This window comes from Crocodylus siamensis, chromosome 13 (genome assembly GCF_052110815.1).
Source record: "Crocodylus siamensis isolate JL-2025a chromosome 13, ASM5211081v1, whole genome shotgun sequence".
In the NCBI taxonomy this organism is placed as follows: Eukaryota; Metazoa; Chordata; order Crocodylia; family Crocodylidae; genus Crocodylus; species Crocodylus siamensis.
The window spans coordinates 29,155,193-29,170,766 of NC_143407.1; the positions used below are offsets into that span (position 1 = coordinate 29,155,193).

Below are 15,574 nucleotides of genomic sequence, written 5' to 3' on the forward strand. Positions count from 1 at the left end.
AGGGCGGAGAATATTAACGAGTGGCGCGGCGGTGAGGGTTGGTCGTCGTAGATTGGCTGCCCGGGTGGAGCGGCCCGGTGATTGGCTGGGGGCGAGTGAGGCGAGCGGCGGGGGATGCCACGGCTCAGTGGTCCCCGGCGGTGCGCCCGGGGGTGGGGGGGGAGGCTGGGCGCGGCCGGCGCTCCTAGCACCCTTGGGTGCTAAACCCAGTCCCTAGCAGCATGCCGCTCACTTCAGCACTTGGGGATCTCACTTGTTCTCCAATGCCTGATGAAGGGTGCTTGTGCCCGAAAGCTTGCAATTCAAGACTTTTTTTGCAAAAGTCTTGTTGCAAACCCCCCCACAAAAAAAAAATCGTATTTTTTTTTTATCAAGTATCTAATAAAAGATATCCTCTCTACTAGGAGTCCCCATTCCCTTTTCCAATCTCCGGGTATTGCGGGGCCGTAGGTGTACTTCGCAATCCGGGTTTTTCAAAAATGATAAAAAGGTGCCGCTTTTATTGTCTTACAGAAGCCGGCAGAACCTCAAGCCCTTCGGGCACGCATGGGAATGCAGTGCGGGGGGCCCAGTGTTCGCTACTTGGATGAAGTCCAGGGGTAAACGTCTCCGATGCCTCGCAGAGAAGACCCCTGTTTCGAGGGGGTCTGAACCCAAGCCCGCTGCAATCAAAGGGAGTCTCTCAGTTGCCCAGCTGTTCACATCCCAGGTTTTATTCTCCCTGATTTTGCTATCGGGATCATAGGACTGGAAAAGAGATGGTACTTAAGCGCAGGCAGTCCTCGGACTTACGCCACAATTGGTTCCTGAAAACCGCGTCTCTAGTCAAATCGTAATTTGGAACCGATTTTTCCCATAGGAAACCATGTTATATATGGGGGGCTGATTCCCATAGCTCAATACCCTGTTTTCACCAAAAGCAGCCCAGAATTTTGTACTCAATCAATTCTAGATGAGTAATATAGCTACATTAATATATTTATATTAATAGTAGTAGTAGTATATTATATATTTATATTAATAGTAGATAGCAATCATATTGATTTGGAAGGACTTCTTTGAGGTGGAGGTGACTTCACTGGACTTTTTGAAGGGCTCTTGGCTGGAGTCTTTTCAGGAGTCTTGGCTGCAGGTTTATCTGGAGTCTTCTCTGCTTTCTTAAAGTGTCCAAGGAAGCCTGGACCGATCTTCTCCAGGGAGATGAGCGACGCAGTGAGCTTGTTTGCTGGCGTGGCGTCGCATCAAGCATTGTAAAGTCGAAACTGAGGTCAGAAAGTTAAAACACGCTATCGATTTATAAATGTTGTTAGTGCAAAACGTTGTAACTCGAAACGTTGTAAGCTGAGGACGGCCTGTACTTTTGATTCCTTACGTTAAACCTGTTAAAAGGATGCTGCAGCCCGCAGGCAAGAAAGACCGTTTTTTCCCCATAGATTGCAAGGCTGGAAGGGACCTTGGAAGATCGTCAGGTCCAGCCCCCTGCACCATTTTTTTTGTTTTTAAGGAAAAATTTTTGTGTCCTAAGTCAAAGCGGCTAAATCAGTTCCAAATCCGTGAGTCACTGAAGGACTATACGTGGCCCTACTTCCAGCAAACATCCTGCACCGCTGCCTGGGGCTTCAAATGCTTCCGAATCCTTTGGCGGACATCCTACTTGCAGGCCGGAGCTTGGAGGCTTGCGGTTCGGATGCCCCTGGGTTTCCTCTGCCCTCAGCTGTACGCCTACAAGAGTTAGGGAAGAGCTCTTCAGAGCCAGCATTATGGGTCCGTGCACAGCCTAAAGGGCTTGATCTTAACTGCAACTGCTCACATAAATGCTCCTGGGAACGGTCTCATTATTGTCTTAAATGGGATGGCTCAGTGGAGTAAAGCACACATGCATCAATGTCTGTGGGGTCGAGGCATAAGAAACAATTAGTGTAATTAAGCTTTTTACAGGGGTATAGGTTGTAGCCGTGTTGGTCTAAGGACACAGGCAGGCAAGGTCCTTTGGGTGAATCTGCTATCTTTTATTAGACCAACTTAAATAGTTGGGGGAAAACAAATTTCTTTGCAAGCTTTTGGGTTGAGAAACCCTTCATCAGGCGGAGGAAGCATCTGCAGTTGGTGTGTGCTCTTCCTGGATGGCATAAATAGTGAATCCTTCCTTAATAATATTCCCTTGCCCCTTTTTTTTTCTCTTCTCCAGCCCCTTCTCTATTCCTCCTCTCAGTCGCTGTGTCCGTACTCTCCCAGGCTCTGGTTTCAGTCCCACTCCTTCCAGCTCCAAGCTCTCCCTCTCCTATGACCTGTGTTTTACCCCCTTCCTTCTCTTAAAATACCAGATCCTTCTCCCCTGAGCTCAGCTGTAGCTATCCTTGATGGTTATAGAAAACCCATCAACAATACAGTATGTAGGCTGATCCCTTGTTCAGTTTAGCTCCATCTTCTTTTATCTCCAGCTCTTGACCAGTTTTTGTCCCACTGAAAGAAAAAAAAAATAACCGCCTGGAAAAAATACAACGTTCATCAAATACCGTTGAGACCATTTTGCTGCTAACAAAAAAAATACAGGCCCTTAAAAGCCTGTAGTTTTCAATGCGAGGGTGATGCTCAGTTAATTTTGTCTCTGTTTAGCTTAGCAGGAGTGAAGATGCCTATCCACAGCTGCAAATGTGATGATATAATGACTCTTAAAAAAACCAACCCCAGCACATGGGTTAAATCTTAGCATCACAGATAGCTTATTTCCTACCGGAGGGGATGGCAACACCCATGTACAGGCCACGACTGACTGTGCGCCTGTCCTACAGCCCGCCTCTGTTGCCGGGAGGAAGCTGTTGGTTCCCATAGGAACGGTTTTGTTTACGTTCCAGGTTGCCCTGAGTCTGCTCCTCCGGGCCAAGGGGAAATGTGCTTTGCTGCTGCAGGAACCAAGCCTGAAGGCGCAACCTGGAGCTAATTCGGTAAAGGAAGCTGCGGACACACAATTTGGCTGGACAGGTCAGCAACAGTCAGGCCGGCAACTGGACCAGCAAAGAAAGAGGGGGTTGGATGTGTGTGTGCACGTGCGCATGTGTGGGGTTTGGCTTATCTGTACGTGGGGTGGGGGGATGAGTGTGCATGCATGCACATCTGTGTGTTGAACGATAGCTGTGGTTGTGCATGTGATGGGAGAGACTGAGACAGTGCTAGGTTGGGGAAGTGCTAGAACAAAAGCCCCGTCTCCAGCACGAGGGGGCGGTCCTGGGATACGCTTGCTCCGTTTGATGCGTTTTGTTGGGGTGGTTTAACGGGAACATTTCCCTAAGTAACAGAAATGCCTGATGATGATTTCCCTTTTTGTTCTCTTCCCTTTTCCCCTTTGTTCTGCTCTTTCCTCTCCTTGTCCTTTTGGTATTTTTTCTCCTCCGCCTTTTTCAGGGTCCTCTTAGTCTCATGTTTCTGTTTAATGGGTGTCCCCATATTCACTTCCTCCTGCCTTGAACCTTGTTTTGACCTCTTTGCTTTCTCTTCAAGAGACTTCCCCCCATCTAATTTTGCCTTGTTGTTCTGTCTCTATCTCAGACATTTTAGTGGCCCTCCTTACTGCTCTCAAGCCCACAAGTCTTTTTCTTTTCATTCTGTCCTTGCCCTTCTGCTAACGGTCTCCTTTTCTCCTCTCATAAGGGGGTAACACAGTAAGCGGCCCTCCGCCCGAAACAATTGCCCGCCCCTAGTCAAGAGAGCGGGAATGCACCTTTTTGTCCTGTGCATTATTCAGGGATGTTGAGAAGATCTTTCAAGTGCCTTTACGGTAGAGGGGGCCAACCTTTTTGGCAGGTGTGTCCCAAAATTAACTCCACATTCTCCCTAGCGTGTGCCACTCCGATTCCCTTCTCCTGCCTGCTCTGCTGCTCTGCTTTCCGCTCCCAGCCCTGCGCTCCCTTCTTGATTTGCCGCTATGCTTTGTGCTTCCTTCCCCTCTGCTCTCTGCCCAACCTGCTATGTCACTGCCTGCCCCTGTGCTTTCTGCTCCCTCCCCAGTCTGCCGCATGCCACACACAGAGGCTGCCTGTGGCCCTGTGCGCCAGGTTGGCCACACTTGCTGTGCAGCACTGGCGATGCTTTTCCCAGAGGCGGTGTGAGATCTGGGCAATGCAGTGAACAAGCAGCAGAGCTAAATCGATGGCCTGGCCCACTCATGTCTGCTTCCCCCGCGGTGTTAAATTGGTAGCTTTGAGCATATGCCTGTATTCCCTGCGGTGCTTTGAAAAGCCCAAGCAGTGCATACAGGGCGGCAGAACCGGCCCCAGTCATACGTACACTGTCTGTTTATTACAGTACATGCATTCAAGTAATCAGTGATTCCCTCAGCAGGGATTTGTATGTGATTTGACTGCTTTTGGTCCCTATCGCAACGAGCACCTAAAGGCCAGTCATTGCAAAGTCTTCACCTGGTTCGTTCAGGCACTCCAGTTCCCTGCGCCTTCTCCTGTCTGGATACAGATTCCTTCACTTTCTTTGCCTCCGAGACCCAATATAATGTTATTCTGGTTTTCAGGTTCTCCGTCCTAGTAACTAAGTGGTAGTTTTGTTCCTGCTTTTGCACCCTGTGATTTCAAAAGGACAATGGCAAAGCTCTTGCAAGTTCCTCCCAGGTTCTTTCCCTCAGAGTGGCACATCGCGAACAAGACCCAGTATGCCAGTGCAGAGTCTCAGAGATCCAGGTCGGAGCGAGTTGTAGAGGAGAGCCAGAGGCTGGTGGACGAAATCGAAAAAACAACTCAGAAAACCCAAAGCGATGTCAACAAAAAAATAGGTGACGATGCCTGCTCTGTGTGTGACTGGGATCGTTGGGGTTTGCAACATTTAAGGTACACCCGCAAACACCGGGGATACCACTTGGTATTGAGCGCTAAGTAGTAGCATGTGTCGACGACATGTTGCTTGATGCCAGAGAAAAATAGGGATGCATTTGCTTTCAAACGTTACTTTGTGATGAATTCTGTATTATAACCATACAGGAGCTAGTCAGCCTTGGCTTGATATTTAAGTATTATTAAGTTAAGCAAGGCAAGGAAGCTGTCTTTGCAACCAGGTTATGTGTCTTTTGGAAGCATCATAGCACGAGTTTTTGGAGAAACCAGTGAGATCATGGTTCTTTTGTATAATGAAGCATAGTCAGAGACTTGCGGGCTAGTGAGATGGGAGAGACCAGGAAAGTATTACTATCACCTCTGTTCCCATGTGAGGAACGTAGCCATGGAGGACTTCATTGACATAGTTTCATAGTTTCATAGTAGCTAGAGTCGGAAGGGACCTAGGTAGATCATCTAGTCCGACCCCCTGCCTTAGCAGGAAAGAGCACCGGGGTCAGATGACCCCGGCAAGGTGCTCATCTAACTTCCTTTTAAAAATCCCCAGGCTAGGAGCCTGCACCACTTCCCCTGGAAGCTGGTTCCAGGCCCTAGCCACCCTGACTGTGAAGTAGCGCCTCCTAATATCTAATCTAAACTTACCCTCCGCCAGTTTGTGACCGTTATTCCTGGTCACTCCTGGCAGCGCACGGGGGAACAGGGACTCCCCCAATACCTGCTGATCCCCCCTGACCAGTTTGTAGCAGGCCACAAGGTCCCCCCTTAGCCTTCTCTTGTGGAGGCTAAACAGGTTCAGGTCCCGTAGCCTATCCTCATAAGGCCTGCCCTGCTGACCCCTGATCATACGAGTGGCCCTCCTCTGAACTCTTTCCATATTGTCCACGTCCCTCTTGAAGTGTGGCGCCCAGAACTGGAACATGTCCAGGGGCACACAGGAGGCATGTGGCCAAGCAGTCAGTTGAACCCAGATTTCCTGTCCCACGGTATATAAGAACTCAGAGATAAACTCACCGCAGTTATTGTAACCTGAGTCCATTTTGGTCCATAACTATGGGCCATGAGTTAATGTTTGGCTGCATATAATTAATTTTCTGTCTCCTTATTACAGAGCAGAGACTCGAAGAAATAAAATACTGGAAGCAAGAATTAGATGACAAACTCGAGGAGCTTGTTAATGAGACAGAGGTGCTGCTGACTTTTAAGACAAGGGTAGAGAAAGCTTTGGAGAGCTGCAGAGAGCCCCTTTTCATTGCTCAAGAGTGTCTCCTGAACAGGTGGGAATAATACATTGCCGAGCCATTCCAAATAATAAGCAGTGCAAGTGTAACTGATGAACGCTGTAGGTGAGTTTGGAAACAGTGGAAATTTGAAAGCCTAAGCCTAGAAACCTTTCAACCCCTGCCACCCTTGTTAATGATTTGGAGTTTGGAAGGCACCTGTGGAAAAGATGCACAAGTGGTGTTGACGTGAGGTGGGATCTGGGGACCAGACTGCATTTGGTCTCGTTGAAGCTCCCAGCTAGAACCCAAAGGAGTTGCAAGTCAGGTCCTTGGATGGGTGCACTGCCTTGCTAATGCTGAAGCATCCACCCTAGGGCCTGACTTTCTCCTCAGTTGCCTTTGGTTCAGGTACCCCAGCGTGCAGCAGAAAATCAGGCGCTATTGCCAGTCAGATATAGCAAAGACACACCTTGGGTACAGTATGCTCTAGCATAGGGGTCGTCAGAGCTGGGATGCTCAAATGAATCACACAAACTGATGGTGTTTTTCCCTCTTCTCTTAGGGAGAGGCGAGTTGGGATTGACTTGGTCCATGATGAAGTGGAACGGGAACTGATAAAGGAAGTGGAAGTACTCCAAGGGGTTATGGCCTTGCTTGAACGCACGCTGGAACAAAGCATTGAGCAAATTAGGTATAGAGGGGCCAGCTGAGGAGCAGAACACTGAGTGGGCCCCATGATGGAGAGGGTCCTTGATGGAGCCGTTGTAGGATGAGATGCATAATTAATTAATATGCTAAATTCAAACCCTGGGAGAGTCTAAGCACCTGCTGAAATCAGAGTTCAGGACTTCTGAGAGACTGGATCACACCCTTTGATTTCAGCAGAGAGTTTATTAAGAGACTGCTGGTCCAATGAGGTCCAGGGTTCCCAGGACTCCCACCTTGTAAACCCATGCGTGTTTTGCTTTTGACCTGGGTGGGAGCAGCTTTGTGCCCTACACTTGCCAGAGTGACAGCTCACAATTCACATTCGCAGATGAAAATAAGATTGGCCTTATGTAATTCACCTGTTCCTGGGTGAACACTGGGGGGATTTCTGAGGGTCCCCGGTGGCAAAAATGGACTCGTTAGTAGCACCGTGCCTCAATTCAGGAATGAAGGAGGCCATTATTTTATTCGATTGCAGATTAACGGACTTTAATTGTTTTCCTTCCAGGCTAAACCGTTCCGCTAAATACAACCTGGAAATGGATCTGAAAGACAAGTTCACCGCCTTGACAATCGATAACTATTGCGCCGACTTGACAAACAACACCCCTGATATCAGATACGCCAAAAATGTAGTGAAGGTGGAAGCGAAGTAAGTGGTTGTTGCCACAGATAAAGAGCTGCTAGTTATGTAGGCAGGCATCTTAAACTATCCCTGCTATATTAGGATGAGCCTAACCCCTGTGTATAATAAGGCTTTCCATCTGTTTTCTTAGCTGCTTTTTTTTTTTTAATTCTGCCCATCGCTGTACTACCCGAGTCTCTCTTCCCTGAGGAATAGCAATATTCCTCATGGACATCCATGCCAGTAAATGGTTTGGCTGTTAGCAATTAGTGAGAGGAAAACATTGTCATTGGGAAACGCGGCTGGATTTCCTAATCTAGCTTCCTGCTCCACTTCTTTTCTGCTACCCAAATTGCCCTAGCAGATGGGACACTAGCCTGGGGACTCGGGGTGGGGGGGTTGGGATTAATTCCTGACTTGGTCACCGGCATGCTGTATGACACTGGCAAATCAGTTCCCCTCCCTCCCTTCTTTATCTCTTTGAGGGTGAGAGCTGGTCCTTCCCGTGATGCAGCCAACTCTAATACCATAATGCTTCCTTCGTGTTATTCTGCTTTCCTTCCTGCAGAGTTAGCACATGCCCATGAATACCTGAATGGGCTGTGCATCGCCCTGAGTGACCTTGTTTGTTTGATGCCGTTGTAGTTCTGTGAGCCCTGAGGACTGGGTCGATTTCTCAAATATAAATGTCGAAAAGGCCGACAAACAGAGGAACAACTCCTTGGCTCTGAGGGCTTTGATCGACAGCATCCTGTCCCAGACGGCTGGGGACATGCGCAAGCAGCGCGACACAGTGAACGTTGCTTTCCGAAATAGGGTGAAGGAGACCAAAGATGCAAAGAGCAAACTGGAGACACACCTGGCAAAGGTAAATGCCAGAGGGGAGCATTCAGGGACTGTGTAGAAGCAGGATGGGGTTGCCCAGCTGGGAGGATCTAGAGGCTCAAGCTACTGTGCCTTAGAAGTTCAAGGAGTCCAGGGCTTTCTGCGCTTTTATGGTTAAGGTGCCGTTCATTTTCCAATTTGAAGTGGCATAAGTCCTCTTGATTGCACATCCTAGAAGACAGGTGAGCTTGAGAATTCTTTTCAATCACAATGCTAAATATTATGCAGCAGGAGCAGAGAAGCAGCTGTAGACTAATAACTGCATGCTTCTGGGCTCGGAGGTGATCTGAGATCTATTTTCTTTGCAGCTCCTGGTGCCAGGAGGCCTTGGGCAGGTCACTCAGGCTTAAATTTTCAGAAACTGTCTCTGTTTGTTTTTCTCAGGGTTTGGGTGCCCTGCCCAAGTCTCCTGAGGTGAAATACTGGCCTCATTAAAGTCCAAGGAAATGGTGCCATTCAGTGCAATGGAGCCATGATTCATCCCTTGGTTTTAGAGGTGTTCTGCTGCTTGGAGCCTCAACTCAGATGGGTTGCTGTTGGGAGTGCTCAGTGTCTTTTGAAATTAGGTCTAGATCTCCTAAATAGGATACTCAGAAATTGAGGTTCAAAGTTAGCAACTACCGTTGGAAATGTTGGCTTCTGCAAACTGTGCCACAGTGACTCTGTCTGCAAGACTGTGGTGGTAATCTTCACCCACCTTTGAGAATTACTTTTGAGATCTGCAGGTGAAATGACACTGAGTTGTGAGAGGGGTAGGTTGTAGCTGTGTTGGTCTAAGCACATGGGCAGACAAGGTTCTTTGGGTAAATCCAATATCTTTTATTAGACCAGCTCAAATAATTGGAAAAATTCTTCTTAGCAAGCTTTTGGGTATAAGCACCCTTGCATCCCCACCTTGACAAAGGGTGTTTGTGCCCAAAATCTGGATAAGAAGAATTTTTCCAGCTATTTGAGCTGGTCTAATAAAAGATATTGGATTTACCCAAAGAGCCTTGTCTGAATCTGAGTTGAGGCATTTATGGTGGCAGTTATGAAAGAGGATATCAAGTTGAAGTCACTGGAAGAGGCAATGTATAGCTCTTCCCTCTGTTGGATTTGTTAAGGTGATGGATGAGATAACATCCCAGGAGAAGAACATTGCAGCCTTAAAGAAAGCTATTGCCGATAAAGAAGGACCTGCTAAGGTGGCTCAGACCCGCTTGGAGGCCCGGACCCATCGTCCGAACGTGGAGCTGTGTCGTGACATGGTGCAGTACCGGCTGATGAGTGAAGTTCAGGAGATCACAAGCAATATTCAGAGGCAAGTGGAGTGGTGGAAGAGCTGGGTGTCAGTGACTGGGCAGATGCAAACTGTTGAAGTAAGTCTCCCCCACACTGACATACAGATGTGCATGTGCGCATTTTCAGTATCTGGCTTTCTAAATAAGCAGAGGCCTATCAGCCTGTTAAGTCTCAAGCTGTTTTATTAGAGAGAGCTAGACATTGCAGTGATGCTTTGGTTTTCACTCATTAGATCTTGAAATGATTATTTGAGCTAACTAAAAGAACAGGTCATATAAATGCCCACAAGTCTCTTGGCCCCAGCTCTGGAAAAAAAAAACCAAAGGTATTTTTAGAGTACAGTGTAACTATGTAGAAAGTCTCCCATCCACTTTAACTTGAAAACAGTACCAGAAAGTCACTCATTTTGTTCAACCTTATGGTTTATCAGCCTTTTTGGAATAATGTTAATAGGTGTGATCCAGCAACCCCAGTATGCTCTAATGGGGGCGGGCAAGGTATTATGCCTCTCTGAGATCTCTAGTTAAAAGAGTCTCTCTGGCAATGGATCTTTTACCCCCTCCCTCTGACCCTCTCTTGGGGCTCTGCCGCTTCTGTGGCCTTTTCCTTGGGTGCCAAGGGAAAGGGTGTAGAGGAACTATTTTCCTTGGGAAGAGTTGGCAGACCACGGGCAGGGGTGTTATAACATTGCTATTTCAGAATCTCGCCCTGCTTGTGCATGTCCCCAACCATCTGGGATGGGATGCAGTTGTAATGGGGTCAGAGGCATTTACAGTATCTTCCTTTACCCAGCACAGATAAGGTAAAGGTAGTAGAGCCTGGAGCCATATCCTGTCCAGTGCAGCCCCATTTGAAGAGGGGTGAGTCAGGCAAGCAGTGGCCAGGAGGAGTCCCTGAGAGTATGAGAGCCCATTCTCCTGCTGGAATGGGCCACCTCCCAGTGGAACAGTATGCGGAAATACCCTGATGGGATCTTCACAGGGATTTCCTCCCCCAGGGATTTCACTTGGAGAGTGTGCAGTGATCCTCTGTCACATAAGATGCACATGGTTACACCAGTATCTGCCTGGGTTTTTCCCTCCTAGATTAAAGGACACGTGGGCACAGGCTGAGGCAGAGCTGAAGGGCCTGAGCCGCCGGCAGCTGTCCCTAGAGGAGGAGATCCAGGTCAAGGAGAACACGCTGTACATCGATGAAGTGCTCTGCATGCAGATGAGGGAGTCCATTTCCATCAACAACTTCTGAGACCCTGACATCAGTGATAGCATACTGCACAGCAGGCCAGTGTCTGCTCAGAGATGCAAGGCTGGAGCAACTCTGAGCTGTCCCCTACCAACTCTGGATTTACCCTGGGGTAACTTTGACCAGATCTCAGCCCTGTGTGCTCACAAATGAATTAAAATGGACCTAAATTGTCCCCGGCTGTCCTTGTTCCAAAGAATACCCGAGTTCCAGAGGCTCCCCATTTAAACAATACAGTTATGGAACAAAAGGAAAGCCCCGTTTTTACAGTTACCTGATCTATTTTGGATGCTGCCAGCGTCACTTTTCAGCACTTACTGCTTTTTAAATGCTGTGAGCTAAAACAGAAGTTCCTACATAAAGTCATTAGTTTTGGCAGGGGTGCCAGAGCCTTAGATGTGATCATTTTTCCAGTGCCTTAAGATGCTAAGAATGTGCAGTAGCCCAATACCTGCTGGCTGAGTCAGCATGACCTAATGGATGGCATGCTGGGACCCAGGACACCCAGATTCAATTCCAGGCTCTGCCACTGGCCTGCCGGATGATCTTGGGCAAGCTGTTTTTCATCTCTGTGCCTCGGTTTCCCTTTTTGTAAAATAGTGGTAATAATAGTGCTGTCCCTAGAGATCTGTGAATGAAGCATATTAAAATGAGTTTGGCCATGAGTTCTGCTTTGCTCAGTGCCATTGTGAGAATAAATGCAAAAATGAGACAGAGCAGCAAAGATGTGGGATGGGAAGGCCCAGTTGCAAAAAGCCTGAGGGTTTTTTTTTTAATCTAGGGGATTCAGGCTTTGCTCCCTACCTATTCCAGTTCTAGCAGCCTTTCCCTTTCAGAGCCACTGCTAAGCCCACTAAGCTCCCCACTGCTTCCTCCAAAGGATGGGTTCAGACATTTGCGGGTGTCAGTGATCTTTATTTGCATCTCCTTGGAAATCACCAGTGGCTCACACCATGGGGTAGGCGATGACAAAATAATTCAGCTCTGAGTCAATTAGGTCTCTGAACTTCCTATAAATGTCTCGCAGCATTCGGTCCTCTTCGTGGGTCTCATGCCGGGCAGTGTAAATCCTGACCTGTGTGGACAGAGAGCAGTTGCGTCTACCAGGGATACATGCGACAGGCTCTGCCATTCAGCAAGTTACAGGGACAAGCCCTTGTGACTGCTGCGGCTGCTTCGATAAGCCATCCCTCTAATGGAAAATGTGGGTCAGGTCCTGAAGTCCCGATTCAGTTTGGGTTTGGGGCTGTCTCAGAGAGCTGTGCCTTAGGGAGTGAAAATGAATCACTCCTGTTTGGCGCGTCAACCTCACAATGTCTGATGTGGGGTGGGGGAGTGGGGAAGGCTCCTTTCCCTATGAGATAAACAGGTGGCTCTGTCCCCAGAGCCCATGGATCCCCTGGGATCTCCATGGATCTTGGAGGATCTGCCGGAATGAGAGACCAGCTGCGATGACGGGGTTCTGCTAAGCTCCCTAGCAGCAGAGGCTATGCCCTCCCCTCAGATTCAACAAACATCCCTGTGCAGAACATAAGTCTTACTGGGCTTTAAGGATGGGATCAAGGTTTAATGTGTACTTTTAGGTACATCCATCATGTTGGGGCTGGTTAGTACCTTTCCTGACTATGTTCTGCAGGGGCTTATCAGGACAGAGGCCCATGTTTCAGTGGATCTTGGGAGTATGCTCCTGATCCTTGTACTTCATGTTGAAATAGTATCTAAAGAAGCCTGCACCAGTAGTTTCAGAGGCTGCCCTTCTGTGGAGGGTTTTGATGAAGAGGAGCAGGGGAAAGAGACTTTGCAACACAGGCTTGTACCTTTATGGTGCACAGGGTGCATTTCCTTTCGGCCCGTTTTTGGAGCAGCCGCTCCATAAATGTGACACTGAGGAAGGCCCAGACTTTCAGGAAGAAGAGCCTTTCACATGCTAGCACGAGCTGCAGCAGCTCCTCATCCAATGGTTCATGGTCATGGTTGAATTCGAGGGTCAATTTCTTGAAAATTAATAACACGGTTAATTTCTGTGCAGAAGCAGAGGCCTCTCTGCTGTGGCAGTTTCATGGGGATCCTGTCAGCCAGCCTTTTCTCCTTTTACTCTCTTACCAGCACATCCATTTTGTACCTTGGGACAGTGGCACTTAACCCAGAGCATCCCATAGGGACAGATGTTACTGCAGCTCAACCAAGAGCAGTACTCACATATTTAAGTCAACAGAGCCCTCTTGCGGACACATGGCATATGGTAGCAGAAGGAGTTTTTCTGCCAGTCCAGCTCTACTTGGCAACTGTCGATCCTCTGCATCATGGTGTACGTGCAAGAGGTCTACATGATCATCACACCAAGGCCTTCAGCACATGTGCCTAGGCAGGAGTATGGAGGAGTGGAGGCTGCCCTAGACCTACCATCCCCACTTTAAACCACTAAGACAGTTCAAAGGCCGGACTGCCAGAGCCTCGGCGGTTGTAGCTATAGATTAGAGCTGCTGCTGACTGTCTAATGCCTCAGCAAGGGCGTGATTCTGTCGGGTGATGTCCCTTAGCCTTTCTCCAACTAAGGAGTACCCACAAGGTGGTTGGGGCTAGGGTTTTGACTTTCCCTATTCCCACCTTATAAAAGTACCCACTTAGCCCTCCAGTTGGATGCAGTTCAAGGTCATACCCAGGACCAGCACAGCTATATAACCTTCCCTAATGGCACAATAAGCTATGCCAACAAGTGTGCTCTTTTCCTGGGATCGCCTGGTCTATACCACGGTTTTGCCCATATCATAGTGTTGACTGGGGGCTGGGGTTTTTTTCCTCATCCCTGTCAATATAGCCACCCAAGCAGAGCTTTGTAGTGTAGGCCAACATGTGATGTAGCTGAGTTTTGGGCCCATATCTGTTTTCCCCGTTTCTCATACATGCTGATCGAGTGCAAAGGAAGTCTAGGGTTGAAAGGGAGTAATGCTTTTGCATTAAGCCTTCCAGCTGTGAAGTTCCCAAAGCCTTTTTACAGACTGATCCTCACTCAATATAAAAGGGTGTTATTGCTCACCAGAGAAATGCAACCACTTCTGGGCTGGAGAAGAGCAGCTGTTCAGAACGGCAAAGTTGAGCTGCCCAATGGAAATGAAAAACTACACAGCCAGCTGAAGCTACTGGAGGAATTTAGATAGGCAGAAACATTAGGGACACTGGACTTTAGCTGGCATGCTGGACTTGCCATCTGTGGGGAAAATGGCCTTGTGAGCTTTGACCTCAAGTCAGGACTTTACTTCCGGACCAGCAGTTGGGTACAAGGCCAACGTGGGCACAGCCACCCGTTCAGCTTAGTAACAGGACAGTACAGTGTCTCTGTCCCCACCGTACCTGTAGGATGTGCTTGTAAGCTGGCAAGATATTGATGAGGGTGGGTCTCATTGTCCAATCTGAGTCACTGAAGTACCCGCTGCGTAGACTGATGCTCCTGGCAGGGATCTCTGCTAACAGGATCCTGGCTAAACTGTCATGCTTCATGATGCTTTCAAAGAACAAGTTCACTCTGAGTTTTGGGGCTCTCTTGGCTAGGTTTGCCCAGGACATCCCCCAAACCACTTGCCCATGAGGGTCATGGATGTGGCACTTGATATTTAGGGTCCAGAGAGAATCAGCATTATGTTCACACAGCGTGTCCAGCAGGTCATCAGAAATGCAGTTGTAATTGAGGGTCAGGATGACCAGGTTACAGAACTTAGACATTGTCTGGTGAAACAGGGAGCAGTTGTAGATAGGGAGGTGGTGCCCAAATAAATCTTCTATGTTGATTTCAGAGATCAGGCTTTTATTTTTCAAGTAGCTCAAAGAGCTCAAAAGCTCACAGCCTTCTTCCAGCGTCACCCTGGCTCCTTTCAAGCTGAGATAATCGAGGTGCTTGCCCATTCTTTTTAAGAAAGTACTTAAGTTCTTGATGAACTGAATCCGGATGCCATTTTTCCAGACCACTCTGTCCAACTCCAGGTGCTGAATACTTAGGGACACCAGGCGGCTGTTACATTTGCCCAAGCGTGAAAGAAGCCCTCTTATAGTCACTTGAAATTTTCGGGTGAAGACAGCATGGTAAGGATTCAGGAACCTGATCTCGAGGTGTTCCAGGTACTTGCCAAATTTCTTGACGTACCACAGAGAAGATTCAAGCTCTGCTGTGTGCAACCTAGAAGGCATCCCACGGAAGGTGATGGTTCTGGTTCTCCAGAGAGACCCCGAGTACATGGCCTGACTCCATCTCTTACAGACTAAGGCAGCCCGGGATCTGTCCCTGTCATCTAGCCACCGGAACACGTGGCTCATGCAGATGTCAGGTAGGAAAGCCCAGCAACTCTGCTCGGGTTCGCCGTCATCCTCCATCAGAGCAGAATCTAGCCTAGTGGTCTGCAGATCAGTAAAGCTTTGTCTACTTATTTGCCGTCCTGCAATGGGTCAGTATATTCCAAGTGATTAGAAAACTCCAGTCTCTACAGTCAAAAGCGACAATCCATCTTTTATCTCTTTACATCCAAACTCTGGTGACCAAATGGGCCTGTGGGTGTAAACTGTGATCTAACCTAAATTGAAACGGAGAAAACTGATGAGCAGAATACCCTTATGCAAAAAGGTGCTGACAGTCACAGACCTGATAAAAGCAGCAGGATGAGCTTTCAGCCTTGCTACTGGGATTGAAAGAGTAATTGAGGTCCTTTGTTGTGAGAAAATTGAAAACAATGGAGGTTTACTTCTGGAGTCACTAGGCCAGGTGGCCCAGATACAGCTAAAGTGAT

At 48.2% G+C, this 15,574-nt stretch overlaps 2 protein-coding genes across 10 annotated transcripts; one reads left to right on the top strand and one right to left on the bottom strand.

Annotated features, from left to right (window-relative positions):
- Positions 1–59: 59 nt before the first annotated feature.
- TEKT1 (tektin 1) lies at positions 60–11,445 on the top strand. 9 transcript variants are annotated; one of them, XM_090026054.1, is made up of 11 exons: positions 60–140; positions 514–709; positions 1,165–1,267; positions 2,856–2,982; positions 3,403–4,780; positions 5,947–6,112; positions 6,621–6,749; positions 7,275–7,418; positions 8,037–8,259; positions 9,380–9,576; positions 10,643–11,413. In XM_090026054.1, the coding sequence occupies exons 5-11, from the start codon at positions 4,591–4,593 to the stop codon at positions 10,800–10,802; spliced, it is 1,209 nt and encodes a 402-aa protein (XP_089882180.1). In that variant the 5' UTR covers positions 60–140; positions 514–709; positions 1,165–1,267; positions 2,856–2,982; positions 3,403–4,590; the 3' UTR covers positions 10,803–11,413. The 9 variants fall into 9 exon arrangements, with proteins under 9 accessions (XP_089882180.1, XP_089882183.1, XP_089882181.1 ...); XM_090026057.1 differs by lacking the exon at positions 60–140 and having other exon boundaries at positions 147–709; positions 3,403–3,801; positions 4,587–4,780; positions 10,643–11,445; XM_090026055.1 differs by lacking the exon at positions 60–140 and having other exon boundaries at positions 147–709; positions 3,403–3,801; positions 4,523–4,780.
- A 164-nt stretch (positions 11,446–11,609) lies between these two features.
- LOC149854156 (F-box only protein 39-like) lies at positions 11,610–15,357 on the bottom strand. Its single transcript, XM_090026062.1, has 3 exons — positions 14,151–15,357; positions 12,617–12,793; positions 11,610–11,874 (listed from the first exon to the last, which is right to left on the bottom strand). Exons 1-3 carry the CDS (start codon positions 15,162–15,164, stop codon positions 11,746–11,748), a joined length of 1,320 nt encoding a protein of 439 aa, XP_089882188.1. The 5' UTR covers positions 15,165–15,357; the 3' UTR covers positions 11,610–11,745.
- Between the last annotated feature and the right edge of the window lie 217 nt (positions 15,358–15,574).

Bases quoted from the DNA above. Each gene is read 5' to 3' on its own strand.
- TEKT1 (XM_090026054.1), top strand. From the start codon at position 4,591: ATGGCAAAGCTCTTGCAAGTTCCTCCCAGGTTCTTTCCCTCAGAGTGG. The intron at 7,419-8,036 runs GTAAGTGGTTGT...ATGCCGTTGTAG, and splicing joins GTAGTGAAGGTGGAAGCGAA to TTCTGTGAGCCCTGAGGACT. The intron at 8,260-9,379 runs GTAAATGCCAGA...GGATTTGTTAAG, and splicing joins TGGAGACACACCTGGCAAAG to GTGATGGATGAGATAACATC.
- LOC149854156 (XM_090026062.1), bottom strand. From the start codon at position 15,164: ATGGAGGATGACGGCGAACCCGAGCAGAGTTGCTGGGCTTTCCTACCT. The intron at 12,794-14,150 runs GTACGGTGGGGA...TTAATTTTCAAG, and splicing joins CTTACAAGCACATCCTACAG to AAATTGACCCTCGAATTCAA. The intron at 11,875-12,616 runs GTACAAGCCTGT...CTGTCCACACAG, and splicing joins GCACCCTGTGCACCATAAAG to GTCAGGATTTACACTGCCCG.